Source organism: Oryza brachyantha, chromosome 6 (genome assembly GCF_000231095.2).
Source record: "Oryza brachyantha chromosome 6, ObraRS2, whole genome shotgun sequence".
In the NCBI taxonomy this organism is placed as follows: Eukaryota; Viridiplantae; Streptophyta; class Magnoliopsida; order Poales; family Poaceae; genus Oryza; species Oryza brachyantha.
The window spans coordinates 755,348-771,263 of record NC_023168.2 but is presented as its reverse complement, the minus strand read 5'-3'; the positions used below and the strand labels follow the sequence as shown (position 1 = coordinate 771,263).

At 45.5% G+C, this 15,916-nt stretch overlaps 3 protein-coding genes and 1 pseudogene across 4 annotated transcripts; 2 read left to right on the top strand and 2 right to left on the bottom strand.

Moving 5' to 3' along the window:
* Nucleotides 1-1,060: 1,060 nt before the first annotated feature.
* LOC102710790 (oligopeptide transporter 7-like) lies at nucleotides 1,061-5,381 on the top strand. Its single transcript, XM_015838700.2, has 7 exons — nucleotides 1,061-1,275; nucleotides 1,366-1,841; nucleotides 2,076-2,173; nucleotides 3,099-3,668; nucleotides 3,751-4,006; nucleotides 4,092-4,274; nucleotides 4,378-5,381. The coding sequence occupies exons 1-7, from the start codon at nucleotides 1,170-1,172 to the stop codon at nucleotides 4,993-4,995; spliced, it is 2,307 nt and encodes a 768-aa protein (XP_015694186.2). The 5' UTR covers nucleotides 1,061-1,169; the 3' UTR covers nucleotides 4,996-5,381.
* On the bottom strand, nucleotides 3,028-7,490 carry LOC107304319 (pentatricopeptide repeat-containing protein At5g16420, mitochondrial-like). The gene is made up of 2 exons (XM_015837951.2): nucleotides 5,680-7,490; nucleotides 3,028-3,703 (listed from the first exon to the last, which is right to left on the bottom strand). Exon 1 carries the CDS (start codon nucleotides 7,443-7,445, stop codon nucleotides 5,841-5,843), a length of 1,605 nt encoding a protein of 534 aa, XP_015693437.2. The 5' UTR covers nucleotides 7,446-7,490; the 3' UTR covers nucleotides 3,028-3,703; nucleotides 5,680-5,840.
* A 1,114-nt stretch (nucleotides 7,491-8,604) lies between these two features.
* On the top strand, nucleotides 8,605-12,415 carry LOC102701457 (oligopeptide transporter 7-like). Of its 2 annotated transcripts, XM_040524950.1 has the most exons (7): nucleotides 8,605-8,828; nucleotides 8,902-9,380; nucleotides 9,477-9,574; nucleotides 10,212-10,781; nucleotides 10,865-11,120; nucleotides 11,216-11,398; nucleotides 11,506-12,415. In XM_040524950.1, the coding sequence occupies exons 1-7, from the start codon at nucleotides 8,741-8,743 to the stop codon at nucleotides 12,121-12,123; spliced, it is 2,292 nt and encodes a 763-aa protein (XP_040380884.1). In that variant the 5' UTR covers nucleotides 8,605-8,740; the 3' UTR covers nucleotides 12,124-12,415. The 2 variants fall into 2 exon arrangements, with proteins under 2 accessions (XP_040380884.1, XP_040380883.1); XM_040524949.1 differs by having other exon boundaries at nucleotides 8,605-9,380.
* LOC121054666 lies at nucleotides 11,007-14,164 on the bottom strand (annotated as a pseudogene).
* Nucleotides 14,165-15,916: the final 1,752 nt, after the last annotated feature.

Below are 15,916 nucleotides of genomic sequence, written 5' to 3'. Positions count from 1 at the left end.
CTTAATGTTTGCATTACACCTGTGCAGCAGTTGTTCGTCAAGTTTTTTTCACTTCATACTCACATCGCCTTATGACATGTTTTTTGGGGAAAAAAAAATCAAGGAATGCACCTGGGAAGTAAACACGTCTTGGATCATCCATGCATCAGAGGCTTCCGTAGTTGGTTCATTGAACCTGGCCGGGAATGTTTGATAAGAGAATTTGTCGGAATTTCGTCAGTGATGTAATGGATATTTTGCAGAGATACAGGCAAATATGAGAGCACATGTCTTGCTTGCCAAATGCATGATAACAACAACGAAAGCAGGCAAGAATGCTTGTCATTTTTCATCATTTCTCATACCACATCGATCTGGCGTGAAGCACGCACCTTAGACACTTTCATTAACAAAGAAGAATTCCAGCTAAGCACGTTATATACACCATCTCACGCAGTTGCATTAAGTCAACCATTTGAGTTTTCAGAGCTAACGTGAACAGTAAGATCAGGTACAATAGTAGACTATAAACCAGTTATAAACATATTTTAATAAGATAAGAGAGGAGAGAGAGTAGTGGACTACTAATTTGTAGCTAGTTACAACACGGACTCCAAGACGCAGTGTATGTATGACATGTGGGACCATGTATTAATCTTTTGTAACTAACTGTCGTATGAATTGACTATAGATGAATTATAGCTAGTGGTTGGCTATATTATTGAACTTCCTCTAATACTAGGCTAGTAGCAGTTACTCCCTCTGTTTTTTTAATGTCATTGACTTTTTGATTTATGTTTGACCATTCATCTTATTTAAAAAAATTATCCAAATATAAAATTATAAATTATACTTAAAGTTACTTTAGTAATAAACCAAATTATAATAAAATAGTCAATAATTATATAATTTTTTTGAATAAGACAAAGGGTCAAATGTAGATAAAAAATCAACGGCGTCAAACAAAAAGATCGGAGGGAGTAATAAGCAACAAGCATGCAAACAATGTTCAGATCTCATCATCACAAACTAAGTCCAAGACAACCAACTCGATAGCTTATCAATAATGGCACGCATCGTTTGCAGAATTGCAGTTGCAGAGGCGTCCTTTTCTTCCAAAAGATGAAAGAGTAAAAGGCTCAGCTTGCTAGCTATACGGCTCCAGAATTGAAGGCGTGACGAGCACACACATGGCAATGCATCCTCCGGCCATGGCATCCTCCCACCAAGAAGAGCGCGAGGAGGAGGAAGAAGAGGAGGAGCACCGCCATGGCGACGAGATCGCCTCCCCGCTCTGTAAGCTCAGCGTGATCGTCGGAGCTGCACGTACGCAAAATCGTTTCTTTTTGGTTTGACGTGGGTGCGCCGCGGCGTGTGTATATGCAGTGCGGCCGTCGACGTCGCGCCGTTCGCCGGAGTTGGAGGAGGAGGAGGAGAACTCGCCGATCGAGCAGGTGGCGCTGACGGTGCCGGTCGGCGACGAGCCGGAGACGCCGGTGCTGACGTTCCGGATGTGGGTGCTGGGCGTCGTGTCCTGCGCCGTGCTGTCGTTCCTCAACCAGTTCTTCTGGTACCGCAAGGAGCCGCTCACCATCACCGCCATCTCGGCGCAGATCGCCGTCGTGCCGCTCGGCCGCCTCATGGCGGCGGCGCTGCCGGAGCGCGCCTTCTTCCGCGGCCGGCCGTGGGAGTTCACGCTCAACCCGGGCCCCTTCAACGTGAAGGAGCACGTGCTCATCACCATCTTCGCCAACTCCGGCGCCGGCACGGTGTACGCCATCCACGTCATCACCGCCGTCCGCGTGTTCTACGGCAAGCACATCTCCTTCTTCGTCTCCCTCCTCGTCGTCCTCACCACCCAGGTACTCCATCGATCTCACATGATCAATGCCACACACACACACACACACACACCTTGCTTTCTTGCTACCATCCATGACACAAGCTCGATCAAAAGTGAATTTTGTCTTTTCTTGTCATCGATCTCTTCTTCTTCTCTTTTGGATTCATATGCATCTATCTAGAGATCGATCGATCAGGTCATGCACGATTGCTCTTGCTGTGTTCATGTCGTGTAACGCGAGCTCGTGGATCAGGTGCTTGGGTTCGGGTGGGCGGGAATATTCCGGCGGTATCTGGTGGAGCCGGCGGCGATGTGGTGGCCCTCCAACCTCGTGCAGGTCTCCCTCTTCAGGTACCTACCACTCTTCTCTCCAACAAGCAGCTCTTAGCCTCTTTCTAGTGTTATTTATTTATTTATTTCCTATTTTCTCTCTCTATATAAACGATGGAAAATTTAAAATTGGTATCATTATATATAACTACTCTTTGATTAGTTTGAGATGTTTTTAGCGTTGATTTGATACCCTTAATCAGATGGAACCTAGAGGTTGGACTTTGAATCAGTAATATGCAGTATAAAACATTAAAACTTAAAATGGATGGCTAGACAGAGCTTTCTGCCGGTAAAACCATGAAAACTAAATTAAATAAATGTATGAGATGCGTATGCTTGCACGTAGGTGTTTAATTTGATGTTAAGGCTCTCGCGTGCTTTGATAAGCGATTGATCGATCGATCGATCAAACGTAAGGTAGCTAGCTGTCAGGAATCAGGACACGTCAGACTGGTCCAGCAGTCCAGCTTGCATTCAAGAGCTTGAAAGAGGCCGTAATGATTTGGGACCTACAAGAAAATGAAGTGATGAAAACAAAAAAAGAGGAAAAAAATGGCACCCAGACCAGATATATACTAACATTTAGCAACCATTATTATTAATGGAAACAGAAAAACAAGATAAAATGCCATTATTAAGCTGGAAAAGAATGGTTTTTTTATAGGATTAAATTAGATTGGAAGTGAGATTTTATAGGTTCACGACTTGACTGAATTGGAAGGTACCCAGCCATGGAATCCGGCCCAATACCAAGGCCCAGCTTGGACAATTTCGTAGCCCAACACAAGCAACCACGCATCCACCAGCTGTCCAGCTTGTGCATTACATCACAAGTTCTTCCTCAACCATCAGCAAGATCAAACGAATTTCCGAAGACAAAGAACTTGTACATTTGCATTCACTAAATGAAACTTACAAATTTGCAAATGCATTTGCTCATCAGGGCGCTTCACGAGAAGGAACAACGGAGCAAAGGTGGCTTGACGCGCAACCAGTTCTTCCTGGTTGCATTCATCTGCAGCTTCGCATACTACATCTTCCCAGGCTACCTATTCCAGATGCTCACCTCGCTCTCCTGGATCTGCTGGGTCTTCCCTCACTCTGTGCTTGCACAACAGCTTGGCTCAGGTCTCAGTGGCCTTGGCATTGGCGCAATCGGTCTCGACTGGTCCACTGTCTCCTCCTACCTCGGGAGTCCTCTTGCTAGCCCTTGGTTTGCCACTGCAAATGTTGCTGCTGGCTTCTTCTTCATCATGTACATAATCACACCGATTGCTTACTGGTTCAATTTCTACAAAGCACAAAACTTCCCCATATTTTCTGATGGTCTCTTCACCTCAACCGGGCAAAAGTACAATATCTCAAGCATTGTGGATTCTCATTTCCATTTCGACACACAGGCCTACGAGAAGAATGGTCCGTTATACCTCAGCACTTTCTTTGCTGTCACATATGGTGTTGGTTTTGCATCCCTTACTGCAACAATTGTTCATGTTCTCCTCTTCCACGGAAGGTAACATTTTTTGCGTAGATTTGACAGTCTGTTACCTGCAACATTAAATGAAGTAGCTAAGTATCATAATGCTTGTTTTCAGTGAAATATGGCAGTTAAGTAAATCAGCTTTTCAAGAGAAAAGAATGGACATACACACAAAACTTATGAGAAGATATAAGCAGGTCCCTGAGTCGTGGTTTGTCTGCATCCTTATCGCTAACATTGCCATCACCATATTCACTTGTGAATACTACATTGAGCAACTCCAGTTGCCCTGGTGGGGTGTCTTACTTGCATGTGCCCTTGCATTCTTCTTCACCCTCCCAATTGGTATAATCACAGCAACAACGAACCAGGTAGGAATTTCAACACCCTTGTGCATATGGTGTCATACGTTCTAGAGCACTAGTCCAGCATTTCATTCTTTTGCATTGTATGCAGACACCAGGCTTGAACATCATCACAGAGTACATCATGGGGTACCTGTACCCTGGACGACCGGTAGCAAATATGTGTTTCAAGGTATATGGTTACATCAGCATGAGCCAGGCTCTGACATTTCTGCAAGATTTTAAGTTGGGTCACTACATGAAGATTCCACCAAGGACCATGTTTATGGCTCAGGTTAGCTTTAGTAACTATTATAGTTTATCTGTCATTGTCCTAAAGAACTACAAACATGGCCCTGTTGTATTGTGCCACTAAGAAACTTCTTGGAACATGGCAGGTGGTGGGAACTTTGATTGCAGCATTTGTATATATTGGAACAGCATGGTGGCTTATGGAGACAGTCCCCAACATTTGTAACACTGAGCTCCTCCCATCAGATAGCCCTTGGACCTGCCCAGGTGATCATGTGTTCTATGACGCATCCGTCATATGGGGTCTTATTAGCCCACGCAGAATATTTGGGGACTTAGGCACTTACTCGGCAGTAAACTGGTTCTTTTTGGGTGGAGCTATTGCCCCTGTCCTTGTCTGGTTTGCACACAAGGCATTCCCGAACCAGAACTGGATCTTACTCATAAACATGCCTGTGCTGATTGGTGCCACTGGCCAGATGCCACCTGCTACTGCTGTGAACTACACAACATGGATACTTGTTGGTTTCCTATCAGGTTATGTAGTCTACAAATACCGACGTGACTGGTGGGAGCGGCATAATTATCTACTTTCAGGTGCACTGGATGCTGGTTTGGCATTCATGGCAGTGCTAATTTACTTGTGCCTAGGCTTGGAGAACATAAGTCTGAACTGGTCGGGCAATGACTTGGATGGATGCCCTCTGGCTTCTTGCCCTACTGCTAAAGGTGTAGTTGTCGAGGGATGTCCAGTCTATACTTGAGGATCTCATTGTACATGGCAGTCCTGCAGAGAATTTGGACAGTCTTAAGGAGCATGTAGGAGTCAATGTAAATACTTGTTGTTTTTTTCCCCCAAAACATATAAAGGTGAGAAACTGGTGTTATGCTGTTGTATTCCTTCAATTTTCAGAAAGTTTGTAATGGCAGTTTTAAAAGTACCTTCTTCGGTCACCAAACCAATTGTTATTCATTGAAGTGTAGTAAAAAAAGAGGTACCGAATTTCAAACCAGCAATTTCTCACTCGTTTAGTGCACAACTAACTTCATGATTGAAATTTCTTGTTAATTTGTATAGATAAGATGGGAAACACTAAGATGACTCTGGTAAGGTTAAAAGGAACCATGTAACAGCATTCATTAAATAATAGAGACACTGACATTGTTTCCATGTAGATATATATCACTATATCAGTAAAAATGGAAATCTTATGCTTTGTTTTTTTTCTTGCAACTAATTAATAAGGGTTGCAGGATTCTTTTTCCTTTGGTTTTACTAATACAAAGAGTTTTCCTCAAATTTGTGATCTGACCTTGATGTACTATATTCATGCTCAACAGTGAAAATGAATGACAGTTATGTTGTCAAGTACAAATGAATAAATAAGAAAATAAGAATACCGATGCTTTGTCATCAAAAGGCATGTCCTAGAATGCTTAGTGCTTACTGGTATGACAGTGTCAATACAGCTCAAATCTTCCATTTATCCATTGTAATATACCGATCTGCACATCCCAGAAATAGTAAGCTCAGAGAACCGTGATACCCTGATTTCTCTGTAGGACACTGCCATTGATTTCCTCGGTTATATTTCTTTGCACCACAAGATTACATATCTAACACTAAATCAAGATGCTTCTTCCAAGTATCAGTTGTATTTACCACCTTCCTGATAAAAAATTCCCAATAATCACCAGTCAAGAAATCCCGACCACATAAAGCTGCAGTCTCAAGAATTTTGCTAACAATATCCTTATGTATTGGCTCAGAAAGGCTATCAAGCAAAATTTGAAAAATTAGCCTGCTCGGACTGCACCCTCTGGTCACCATCTCCTCAAAGAGTGCAGCCCCTTCATTTGGCTTCCCCGTTTTGCAAAATCCCTTGATCAAGGCCTCATAAGTCATGGCATTTGGCATGTATCCTCGTTCAACCATGTCATCCCACACCCGCCCAGCCTCTTGTAGCTCCCCATTTTCACATAATCCTGAAATAAGTGAGTTGTACGTCATCAAGCTTGGTTTAAAACCCCTCTCAAGCTCATCAAACAGGTTCCTCGCCTCACAGACCATTCCATTCTTGCACAACCAATAGATCAATGTACTTGTGACCGTGTTATCTGGTGGCACATTCTTCTTCACCATCCATCTCCACATTTGGTGTGCTTCTTCTGCTTTTCCATCCTGGCATAGAACATCAACCACCTTAGCACCTAGTGATATATCTGGCACATATCCTGCCACCAACATCTCCTGCATCAAATCACGAGCCTCAGAAGATTTTCCCTCCTTGCAGCATGCCTCGATGACCACGGAATATGTGACCTCATTTGGTTGCACCCCTACAGCCTCCATCTCGTCCATAATTCTGGCCGCATCCTGGAGCCTTCCATGCTGGCAGTATCCATCAATGAGCACAGTGTACATCATAACATCTGGTCTACGCCCATTGGCGATTATATCATCAAAGAGCTTCTGTGCACCCTCAAGATCCCCCTTCCCAGAGTAGGCAGTGAGAACCGTGGTGTAGGTGACGACATCCGGGGTGATCCCCAAGCCAGGCATTTCGTCGAGAACCTTGAGGGCGGCATCCAGGTCACCGATGCCAACAAGGCCCTTGAGCAGGATATTGCAGGAGACAAGGTTGGGCGTGATGTAGAGCTTGGTGGGCGCGGCGCGGAAGAGCGCGGCGGCGAGGCGGAGGCGGCGGGCGGAGACGAGAGAGTGGAGGAGGGCGTTGAAGGAGCGGACGGAGGGGTGGGAATTGAAGGAAGGGAGGGAGAGGAAGAGGCGGAGGGAGGGGAGGGGCGGGAGCGAGCGGAGCAGGGGCAGGAAGGGGCGGTCGGAGAAGGCGGGGAGGTTGGCGGCGCGGAGCGCGGAGAGGACGGGGGGAAGGAGTGCGGGGTCGGCAGCGGGGAGGCGGGAGAGGACGGCGGCGAAGACGGGGAGCGAGGGGGCCAGCGGCGGGGCGGCGTGGAAGAGCGCGTGGCGGAAGGCGACGACGGCGAGGTGCGGGGTCGGGAGGCGGAGCAGGAGGCGCGCGAGGCCGCGCGCGGTGAGGCGGCGCGGCCATGGGTGGACGGGCGGGGTGACGGTGTAGCGGGAGGCGGGGAGCGAGGTGGGCAGCTCGGCCAGGTGGGCCAGCGGCACGGTGGCCTTCGCGGTGGCGGAGAAGGCGCGGGCGTGAGGCCCCCAAGCGCAACGGCGCGCGGCCATGGCGGGCGCCGGCGCGGAGGAAGACGAGGAGGCAGGAGTACAGGGGGCGATTCGTAAAAATCCAGGATATATAGAAAAATGGATCGCTACACATTTGGTGGGCCTTCACGAAGTGGGCTTCCACCTTGGGCTGCGTAGAGGTCAAGCCCGGCCCAAAGTACGTCATCCATTTAATGGGCCGTGATTTCTTCCCATCTTGTTCATTTCGCCTGGCCCAATAGCATGAGGCTTATTGTTTTTAGCCCAGACTTAATCTTACAAAAATATTAACATTGCCAAGAAAGGTTTTGATTCATTTTGTTTTTTGTTTCCATACTTTTGGCAATGCCACTAGACTAACCAATGTTATCAAGAAAAAAAATTAAATTCAAAATCAAAACTCCATTAGGGGGGAGTCTGTCGAATATGCCTTTTTTAAAAATCAACTTTAAGTCAATTCTTTTGTAAACCCAAAACCACATATGCTGGCTATAAATAATGAGCTCTGCCTCTCGCAGGACAGCTTTGTTATCATCGTCTGTAATAAGACCAAATATATTCTGTAATTAGAGCTTTATTATCTTCTAGAAGAGAATTTATTCTATAAACAGCATCAGCCAATCCAATCGGAATAATAAAAACGCTCAACTTGAGATCGATCCTGTGGCCGGTGCAGAGTACTAGGTGACCCACTGAAGTCTGATTGGTTAGCAGATATATATATATATATATATATATATATATATATATATATATATATATATATATATATATATATATATATATATATATATATATATATATATATATATATATATATATGTGTGTGTGTGTGTGTGTGTGTGTGTGAAAGGAAACAAACATTTTTTTATTCAGAATTTTATTATAAACAAGTTGGCCTGACAACCAATATTCTACTTAGATTTTGGTTGGATTGCACGACATGAGCATCGCACCAAACAAAACCAAGAAATGATAGTATCTCTACGGAAATGAATTCTCGGTCAATCGGGAGACCACTCGGAAGTTAATTTATCAATTTAACTAATTAGTCATGGTTATAATACGATACTAACAAAATACAATAATTAACTTTTATAAATTGCCAGATTAAGAATCCGTGCCACTTCTACGGCAGGAGATTTTGATCTCATCGTGTACCTGTATGGATAAATGTCTTGATACATTTGTCTATGTAACTATGTTGTGCAAGGAAGTGAAGTAGTAGTAGTAGCAAGAACCTTTGACAAATCAAAAGAGGAGGCGCACAACCACGGCACAGCAGTGCAGACTGCACTGCACTGCACCGCCCCGCCATGGCAGCCTCCTCCCACCAAGAAGAGCTGGAGGAAGAAGAAGAAGCAGAGGAGGAGCGCTATGGCGACCGGATCACGTCTCCGCTCCGTACGCAATCTTCCCGCTCGTGGATGCATAAGGGCGTCGCTGATTTTGCTGACGCGTGTGTGTCTGCATCCAGTACGGCCGTCGACGTCGCGCGGCTCGCCGGAGCACGGAGGAGAGGTGGTGGAGAACTCGCCGATCGAGCAGGTGGCGCTGACGGTGCCGGTCGGCGACGAGCCGGGGACGCCGGTGCTGACGTTCCGGATGTGGGTGCTGGGCGTCGTGTCCTGCGCCGTGCTGTCGTTCCTCAACCAGTTCTTCTGGTACCGCAAGGAGCCGCTCACCATCACCGCCATCTCGGCGCAGATCGCCGTCGTGCCGCTCGGCCGCCTCATGGCGGCGGCGCTGCCGGAGCGCGCCTTCTTCCGCGGCCGGCCGTGGGAGTTCACGCTCAACCCGGGCCCCTTCAACGTGAAGGAGCACGTGCTCATCACCATCTTCGCCAACTCCGGCGCCGGCACGGTGTACGCCATCCACGTCATCACCGCCGTCCGCGTGTTCTACGGCAAGCCCATCTCCTTATTCGTCTCCCTCCTCGTCGTCCTCACCACCCAGGTACACCATATCCACAATCCCACAAGCCGCAGACCTTGCGAACTGCTATTTCCTCCATGAATTCTTGCCTACGCGCGCGCATCGTGTGTGGATCAGGTGCTTGGGTTCGGGTGGGCGGGAATATTCCGGCGGTATCTGGTGGAGCCGGCGGCGATGTGGTGGCCCTCCAACCTCGTGCAGGTCTCCCTCTTCAGGTACCTACTGCTAGCAATTCAAATTTTCTTTAGGAGGATGGAACGGCAAACTTCAGCCAAATTTCAAATTGGTTTCGTACATAGCTTCACCTTGATTGATTATAGGCCCTGTTTGGATCCCTTGATTTTTAAGAAATAGGTTCATTTTCATTTCAAGTTGAATTTAAACTCATCGTATAGCTACCTTGGTACCAGGTGGATGATTTTATAAAACCATGGTAAGGACCTTAATAAATTCATTTCATAATATAAACCTGAGAGATATCCACTTAAAAACACGATAATTTTATCCAAATATCAAATTTCTGTTTGCAGATGACTCTAGCGAAGAACTGCAAATTTGCGTTCACAAAATAGGAATTTAATTTTCTTTCACTAAAACAAGAACATATTATGTTTACTAGATGAAAGATGAACTTAGTTTGTGTTCACTAAAACTAAAATTTAATGCTAGAGTATACGAATTTTCTAACCAAGAATTAGATAAATATATTAGGATACGTTTGACTTGCATCTAATCTTTTTCCCTATCCTGTATTCTCTATATACACCAGTTTATGAGCCTCAATATATACACACACAAATCCACAATGTACATACTTCCATTTCATCATTTGCAAATGTATTTACCTGTCAGAGCGCTTCATGAGAAGGAAGCACGGAAGAAAGGTGGCATGACGCGCAACCAGTTCTTCCTGGTGGCATTCATCTGCAGCTTCGCATACTACATCTTTCCAGGCTACCTATTCCAGATGCTCACCTCAGTCTCCTGGATCTGCTGGGTCTTTCCCCATTCTGTTCTTGCGCACCAGCTCGGTTCTGGTCTCAGGGGCCTTGGCATTGCTGCAATTGGTCTCGACTGGTCCACTGTCTCCTCCTACCTTGGGAGCCCTCTTGCTAGCCCATGGTTTGCCACCGTAAATGTTGGTGCTGGCTTCTTCATCATCATGTACATAATCACACCAATTATATACTGGTTTAACTTCTACAAGGCACAGAATTTTCCTATATTTTCTGATGGTCTCTTCACCTCAACTGGCCAAAAGTATAATATCTCAAGCATCGTGGATTCCCAGTTCCAATTTGACGCAGTGGCCTATGAGAAGAATGGTCCATTGTACATCAGCACTTTCTTTGTTGTCACATATGGTGTCGGTTTCGCCACCCTTACTGCAACAATTGTCCATGTTCTCCTCTTCCATGGAAGGTAATTTGTTGTTAGATTTGCCAATTTGTAGTGTGCAATGTTAAACTCTGCAGCTGAGAACTGTATATGATACTTGTGCACAGTGAAATTTGGCAATTAAGTAAATCAGCTTTTAATGAAAGAAGGATGGATGTGCACACAAAACTTATGAGGAGATATAAACAGGTACCAGAATGGTGGTTCGTCTGCATCCTTATCTCTAGCATCGTAATGTCCATATTTGCTTGTGCATACAACATTGAGATGCTCCAATTGCCGTGGTGGGGGTTTTTGCTTGCATGCACCGTTGCCTTTTTCTTCACCCTGCCAATAGGGATAATTAAAGCAACAACTAACCAGGTATATGAAGTTATATTAGCACAAGTGCATACTATGCCATATTGATGTGGAGCATGTACATGTTCACAATCTCATCATTTTCCATTGGTACACAGACTCCAGCCCTGAATGTCATCACAGAGTACATAATTGGGTATCTGTATCCTGGACGACCAGTGGCAAATATGTGCTTCAAGGTATATGGGTACATCAGCATGAAACAAGCCCTGGCATTTCTGGAAGATTTTAAGCTGGGTCACTACATGAAGATTCCACCTAGGACAATGTTTATGGCTCAGGTTAGCTCTACTACCTCTATTTTATGTGTCATTTCTCCTAAAGAAATATATGTATGGTCCTACTGTATCTCATGCCACTACTAAACTTCAAAGTTCAAACGTGACAGGTGGTGGGAACTTCGATTGCAGCATTTGTACACATTGGAACAGCATGGTGGATGATGGAGACAGTCCCCAACATCTGCAACACTGAGCTCCTCTCATCAGATAGCCCCTGGACCTGCCCGGGTGATCATGTGTTCTATGATGCCTCAGTCATATGGGGACTTATTGGTCCACGCAGGATATTCGGGGACTTGGGCACTTACTCAGCTGTAAATTGGTTCTTTCTGGGTGGAGCTATTGCCCCTCTACTTATCTGGTTTACACACAAATCATTCCCAAGCCAGAGTTGGATATTGCTCATCAACATACCAGTATTGATTGGTTCCACTGTGCAGATGCCGCCTGCTACTGCCGTCAACTACACAACTTGGATATTGTTTGGGTTCTTGTCAGGTTATGTGGTCTATAGATATCGCCGTGATTGGTGGGAGAGACATAATTATCTGCTTTCAGGTGCCCTGGATGCTGGTTTGGCATTTATGGCTGTGCTTATTTACTTTTGTCTAGGCTTGGAGAACATTAGTCTGAACTGGTGGGGCAATGACTTGGATGGATGCCCTCTGGCTTCATGCCCTACTGCTAAAGGTGTAGTTGTTGATGGATGCCCAGTCTATACTTGAGGATTTCCTTGTGCAGTTTGTGCATGGCAGTCCTGCGGAGAATTTGGACAGTCTTAAGGAGCATGTAGGTGTCAATGTAAATATCATTGTTTTTTCTCCAAACCATGTAAAAATGAGAAATTGGTGTTGTGCTATACCTTCAATTTTCAGAAAATTTGCAGTGGCAGTTTAGTTTGGTCACGCCGATTGTTATGCAACTTCGGAAAATGAAATGATTCATACTCGCATGGTACATTGCAGTGTAATAAAAAAGAGGCACAGAACTTCACATGAGCAATTTCTCACTGGCTATTTAGCGCAAATATTTGAACTTAATGATTCAAATTTCTTGTTAATTTGTATAAATAAGACAGGAAGCACAAAAGATAACACTACTATGGTTAAGAGGAATCAAGCAGTGACAGTCATTCAAATCATACAGATGCTAACTGTTTCCATGTTAAGTTAATCTATATCTGTAAAATTAGAATCTTACTCTTTTTTCTTGCAACTAATTAACAAGGGCTGTACGAGAAAATGGTTTCTTTTGTTTTTACTAATAGAATGTGTTTTCCTCAAAATTCTGACATGACCATTATGTATTGTATCGGGATATTCATGGTTAACAGTGAAAGAAATATGCAGTTATGTTATCAAGTAAAAATAAATAAATAAAGGATACTGATGCTTTATTATCAAAACACATGTCATAGACTGCTTAGTGCTTACCAGTGTGACCGTGTGATTGGTGTCAATACAGCTCACATTCTTTCATTTATCCAATGTATTCCCATACTGTCTGCACATCCCAGAAATAGCAAACTCAGAGGGCCACAATATCCTAATTTCTCTGTAGGGCACTGCTGTTGAACTCCTTGATTACATCTCTGTGCAACATATGATTACATATCTAACACTAAGCCGAGGTAATATCCTCATGTCTTGGCTCGGAAAGGCTGTCAACCAAAACTTGGAAAATTAGCCTGCTTGGATTGCCCCCTCTGGTCACCACCCTCTCAAAGATTGCAGCCCCCTCGTTTAGCTTCACTGTTTTCGCAGAATCCATTGATCAAGCCCTCATAAGTCATGGCATTTGGTTCATATCCTCCATGTCACCCCACACCTACCTGCCTCCTGTAACTCCCCATTTTCACATAATACTGAAATAGGTAAGTGAGCAAGATTGGTTTGAAACCCCTCTCGAGCTCATCAAATAGGTTACTCAGCCACATTCTTTCTTGCATAACCAATAGATCAATGTGCTCGTAAGTCATAACCATGTTATCTGGTGCACATTCTTGTTGACCATCCATCTCCACATTAGGTATGCCGTATGCCTTCTCTGCTTCTCTGTCCTGGCATAGAACATCAATCATCTGAGCACCTAATGTTGTCTGTGGATGGCACATAACCTGTCCCTTGCGTCTCCTGCATCAAATCACGAGAACATAGCTCAATAGATTTTCCCTCCTTGCAAGATGAATATGACCTTGTTTGGTTGTGCCACCTGGTGATTATATCATCAAATAGCGCTTCTGTGCATCCTCATGCTATCCACTTCACACTACACTACAGTAGGCAGCAAGAACAGTGGCGTAGGTGACGACATCTCGGGAGATCCCAGCCCAGGCATTTCATCGAAAACCTTGACGACGGCATCTAAGTCACCGACGAGACGAGGTTGAGTGTGATGTAGATCATGATGGGCGCGGCCCGGCGCCCGGCGCGCCGTGGTGAGGAGGAGCAGGAGGCGCGCGAGGCTGTGTGCGGTGAGGCGGCGCGGCCAGGGCTGGACGGGCGCGGTTGCGGTGTAGCGGGAGGGGGTCGGGAAGCGAGGTGGGCAGGTCGGCCAGGTGGGCGAGCGGCACGGTGACCCTCGCGGTGGTGGAGAAGGCGCGGGCCGGAGGTCCTGAAGCCCAACGGCGCGCAGCCACGGCGGGCGCGTGCCGCCGGCGTGGAGGACGAGCGCAGCGCGGCGCAGCAGGATAAAAAGAGAGAAACGGAGGGATCGATCTGTAAAAATTAGGATCGAAAATGGGTCGCACGTAACTTCCAATCCCATTATCGGGCCGTACGAAATCGAAATGGAAAAGGCCCGCCTTAGGTCCACAGCTACGAGTCAAGTTTAGGGTACCATAGATTTTAAACCCAATGCAAATTGAGTTTCTACTTGGTATTGAGAGTGGTTTGGACTAATGTGTCTCTTACCTGGCTTGTTTGAGTTGGTCTTTGTCCCATATAACATAAACAGTGTCTACATGATATTAGAGGCAAACATTAAAAAATATAGAAAATATGAGTGGTCGACATGTTAGTACATATAAAATAATGGGACCCTCTATCATGACCCATCTCTCCTCACTTGTTATGGAAGAGACAAGGATGCCAACGGCATTGGTGATGAGCAACACGAAGGATGGGGGCAATAGGGGCTGGAACATACGAACAACAACTTATTGGCATGGGAAACAACATGCCGATACTTTTCTCTATCTCTGTGTGGATCGCCGAGGGCTATCATCCACGCCATCGACGCTGAGGCGCAACATCTAAGACAAAACATTCCGAACATGGAGAAGATTGTGTCGAGGACAGCTAGCCGCAATGGGATCCTCCAACTTCTCCTTGGTTTGGACTCGACAACGAAGACTTGTCCACCATTAGGGGTGGACAGAAAGCTCGTGGCTCGTTAGCTCGCTCGACTCGTGACAAACTCGACTCGGCTCGGCTCGTTTCATTTTTCTAACGAGCCGAGCTAGCATTTTAGTTTGTTAGAGATAACGAGTCAGCTCGAGTTGGCTCGTGAGCTGCTCGCGAGCCTAACGAGTTAGACCAAAGATACGCGATTCGTCGACATTCATTGATTCCACCTCGGAAAACATGTGTTCAATACTTTATAGGTTCACTATGTGATTTGTTGGTTCAAACTTTAATATTTAGATACAATTTCATATGATTTATATGTTTGAACTGAAAATTTGCTTATATAATCTATTAAAAAATTGTTTAAATTAATTTTTCATGCATGGCTCGCGAGCCTAATGAGCCAGCTCGAGCTTTGTAACGAGCTAAACTGAGCTGGGTTTTTAGCTCGTTACGATAACGAGCCGAGCCGAGCCGAGCTGGCTCGTTATCCACCTCTATCCACCATAGTGGTGGACCGAATGGTGTTCATGCTATCTCCTCTGCTAACGTACATCGTACATCATGTCACTGTGGCCACCACCCAACTAGATCCAAAGTCTGAAGAGAAAGTCGTGCCTACTACTAGTGTTGCCACTCATCTAGTCCTTCGCGCTGTGCAGAACAAGTTGTTTCCATTTAACGTGTCATGGTGTAGGTGGCTCCTTTGAGACTGCACATATAGCATCCACACCTCATGCCGTCATGTTCGTTTGACATTCATTCTTGGCTAAACAATACTAGGCTTTGTTGTTGTATTCGTTTCGGCTAAAAACAAGTATTATCGACCTCTTAACACTCTAAGATATCACATAGGATCGGATGATAAGGTAACTATAAAAAAGTTTATATATAAAAAACTTTTTATATTATATACTATAGTCATTCGTGTGAGTTGGCAGCAGCCGAACTGGGCTTGAAGTGCACGAGGCCCAATTTGACGACGCGGGCCAGTGGAGCCCAGAAGCCCAGAGACCTAATCTGTACCGCTCGTCGTCTTCGTCTTCCTCGGGACGACTCGGCTCTCGACCGTGGACCGACTCATCGCCGGCCGGGGAGCTCCGGCGATCAATAATTCCATTAAATAAACGGACTAAGGCAGGCATAGCGATCATGAGCTTAATTGGTTTCT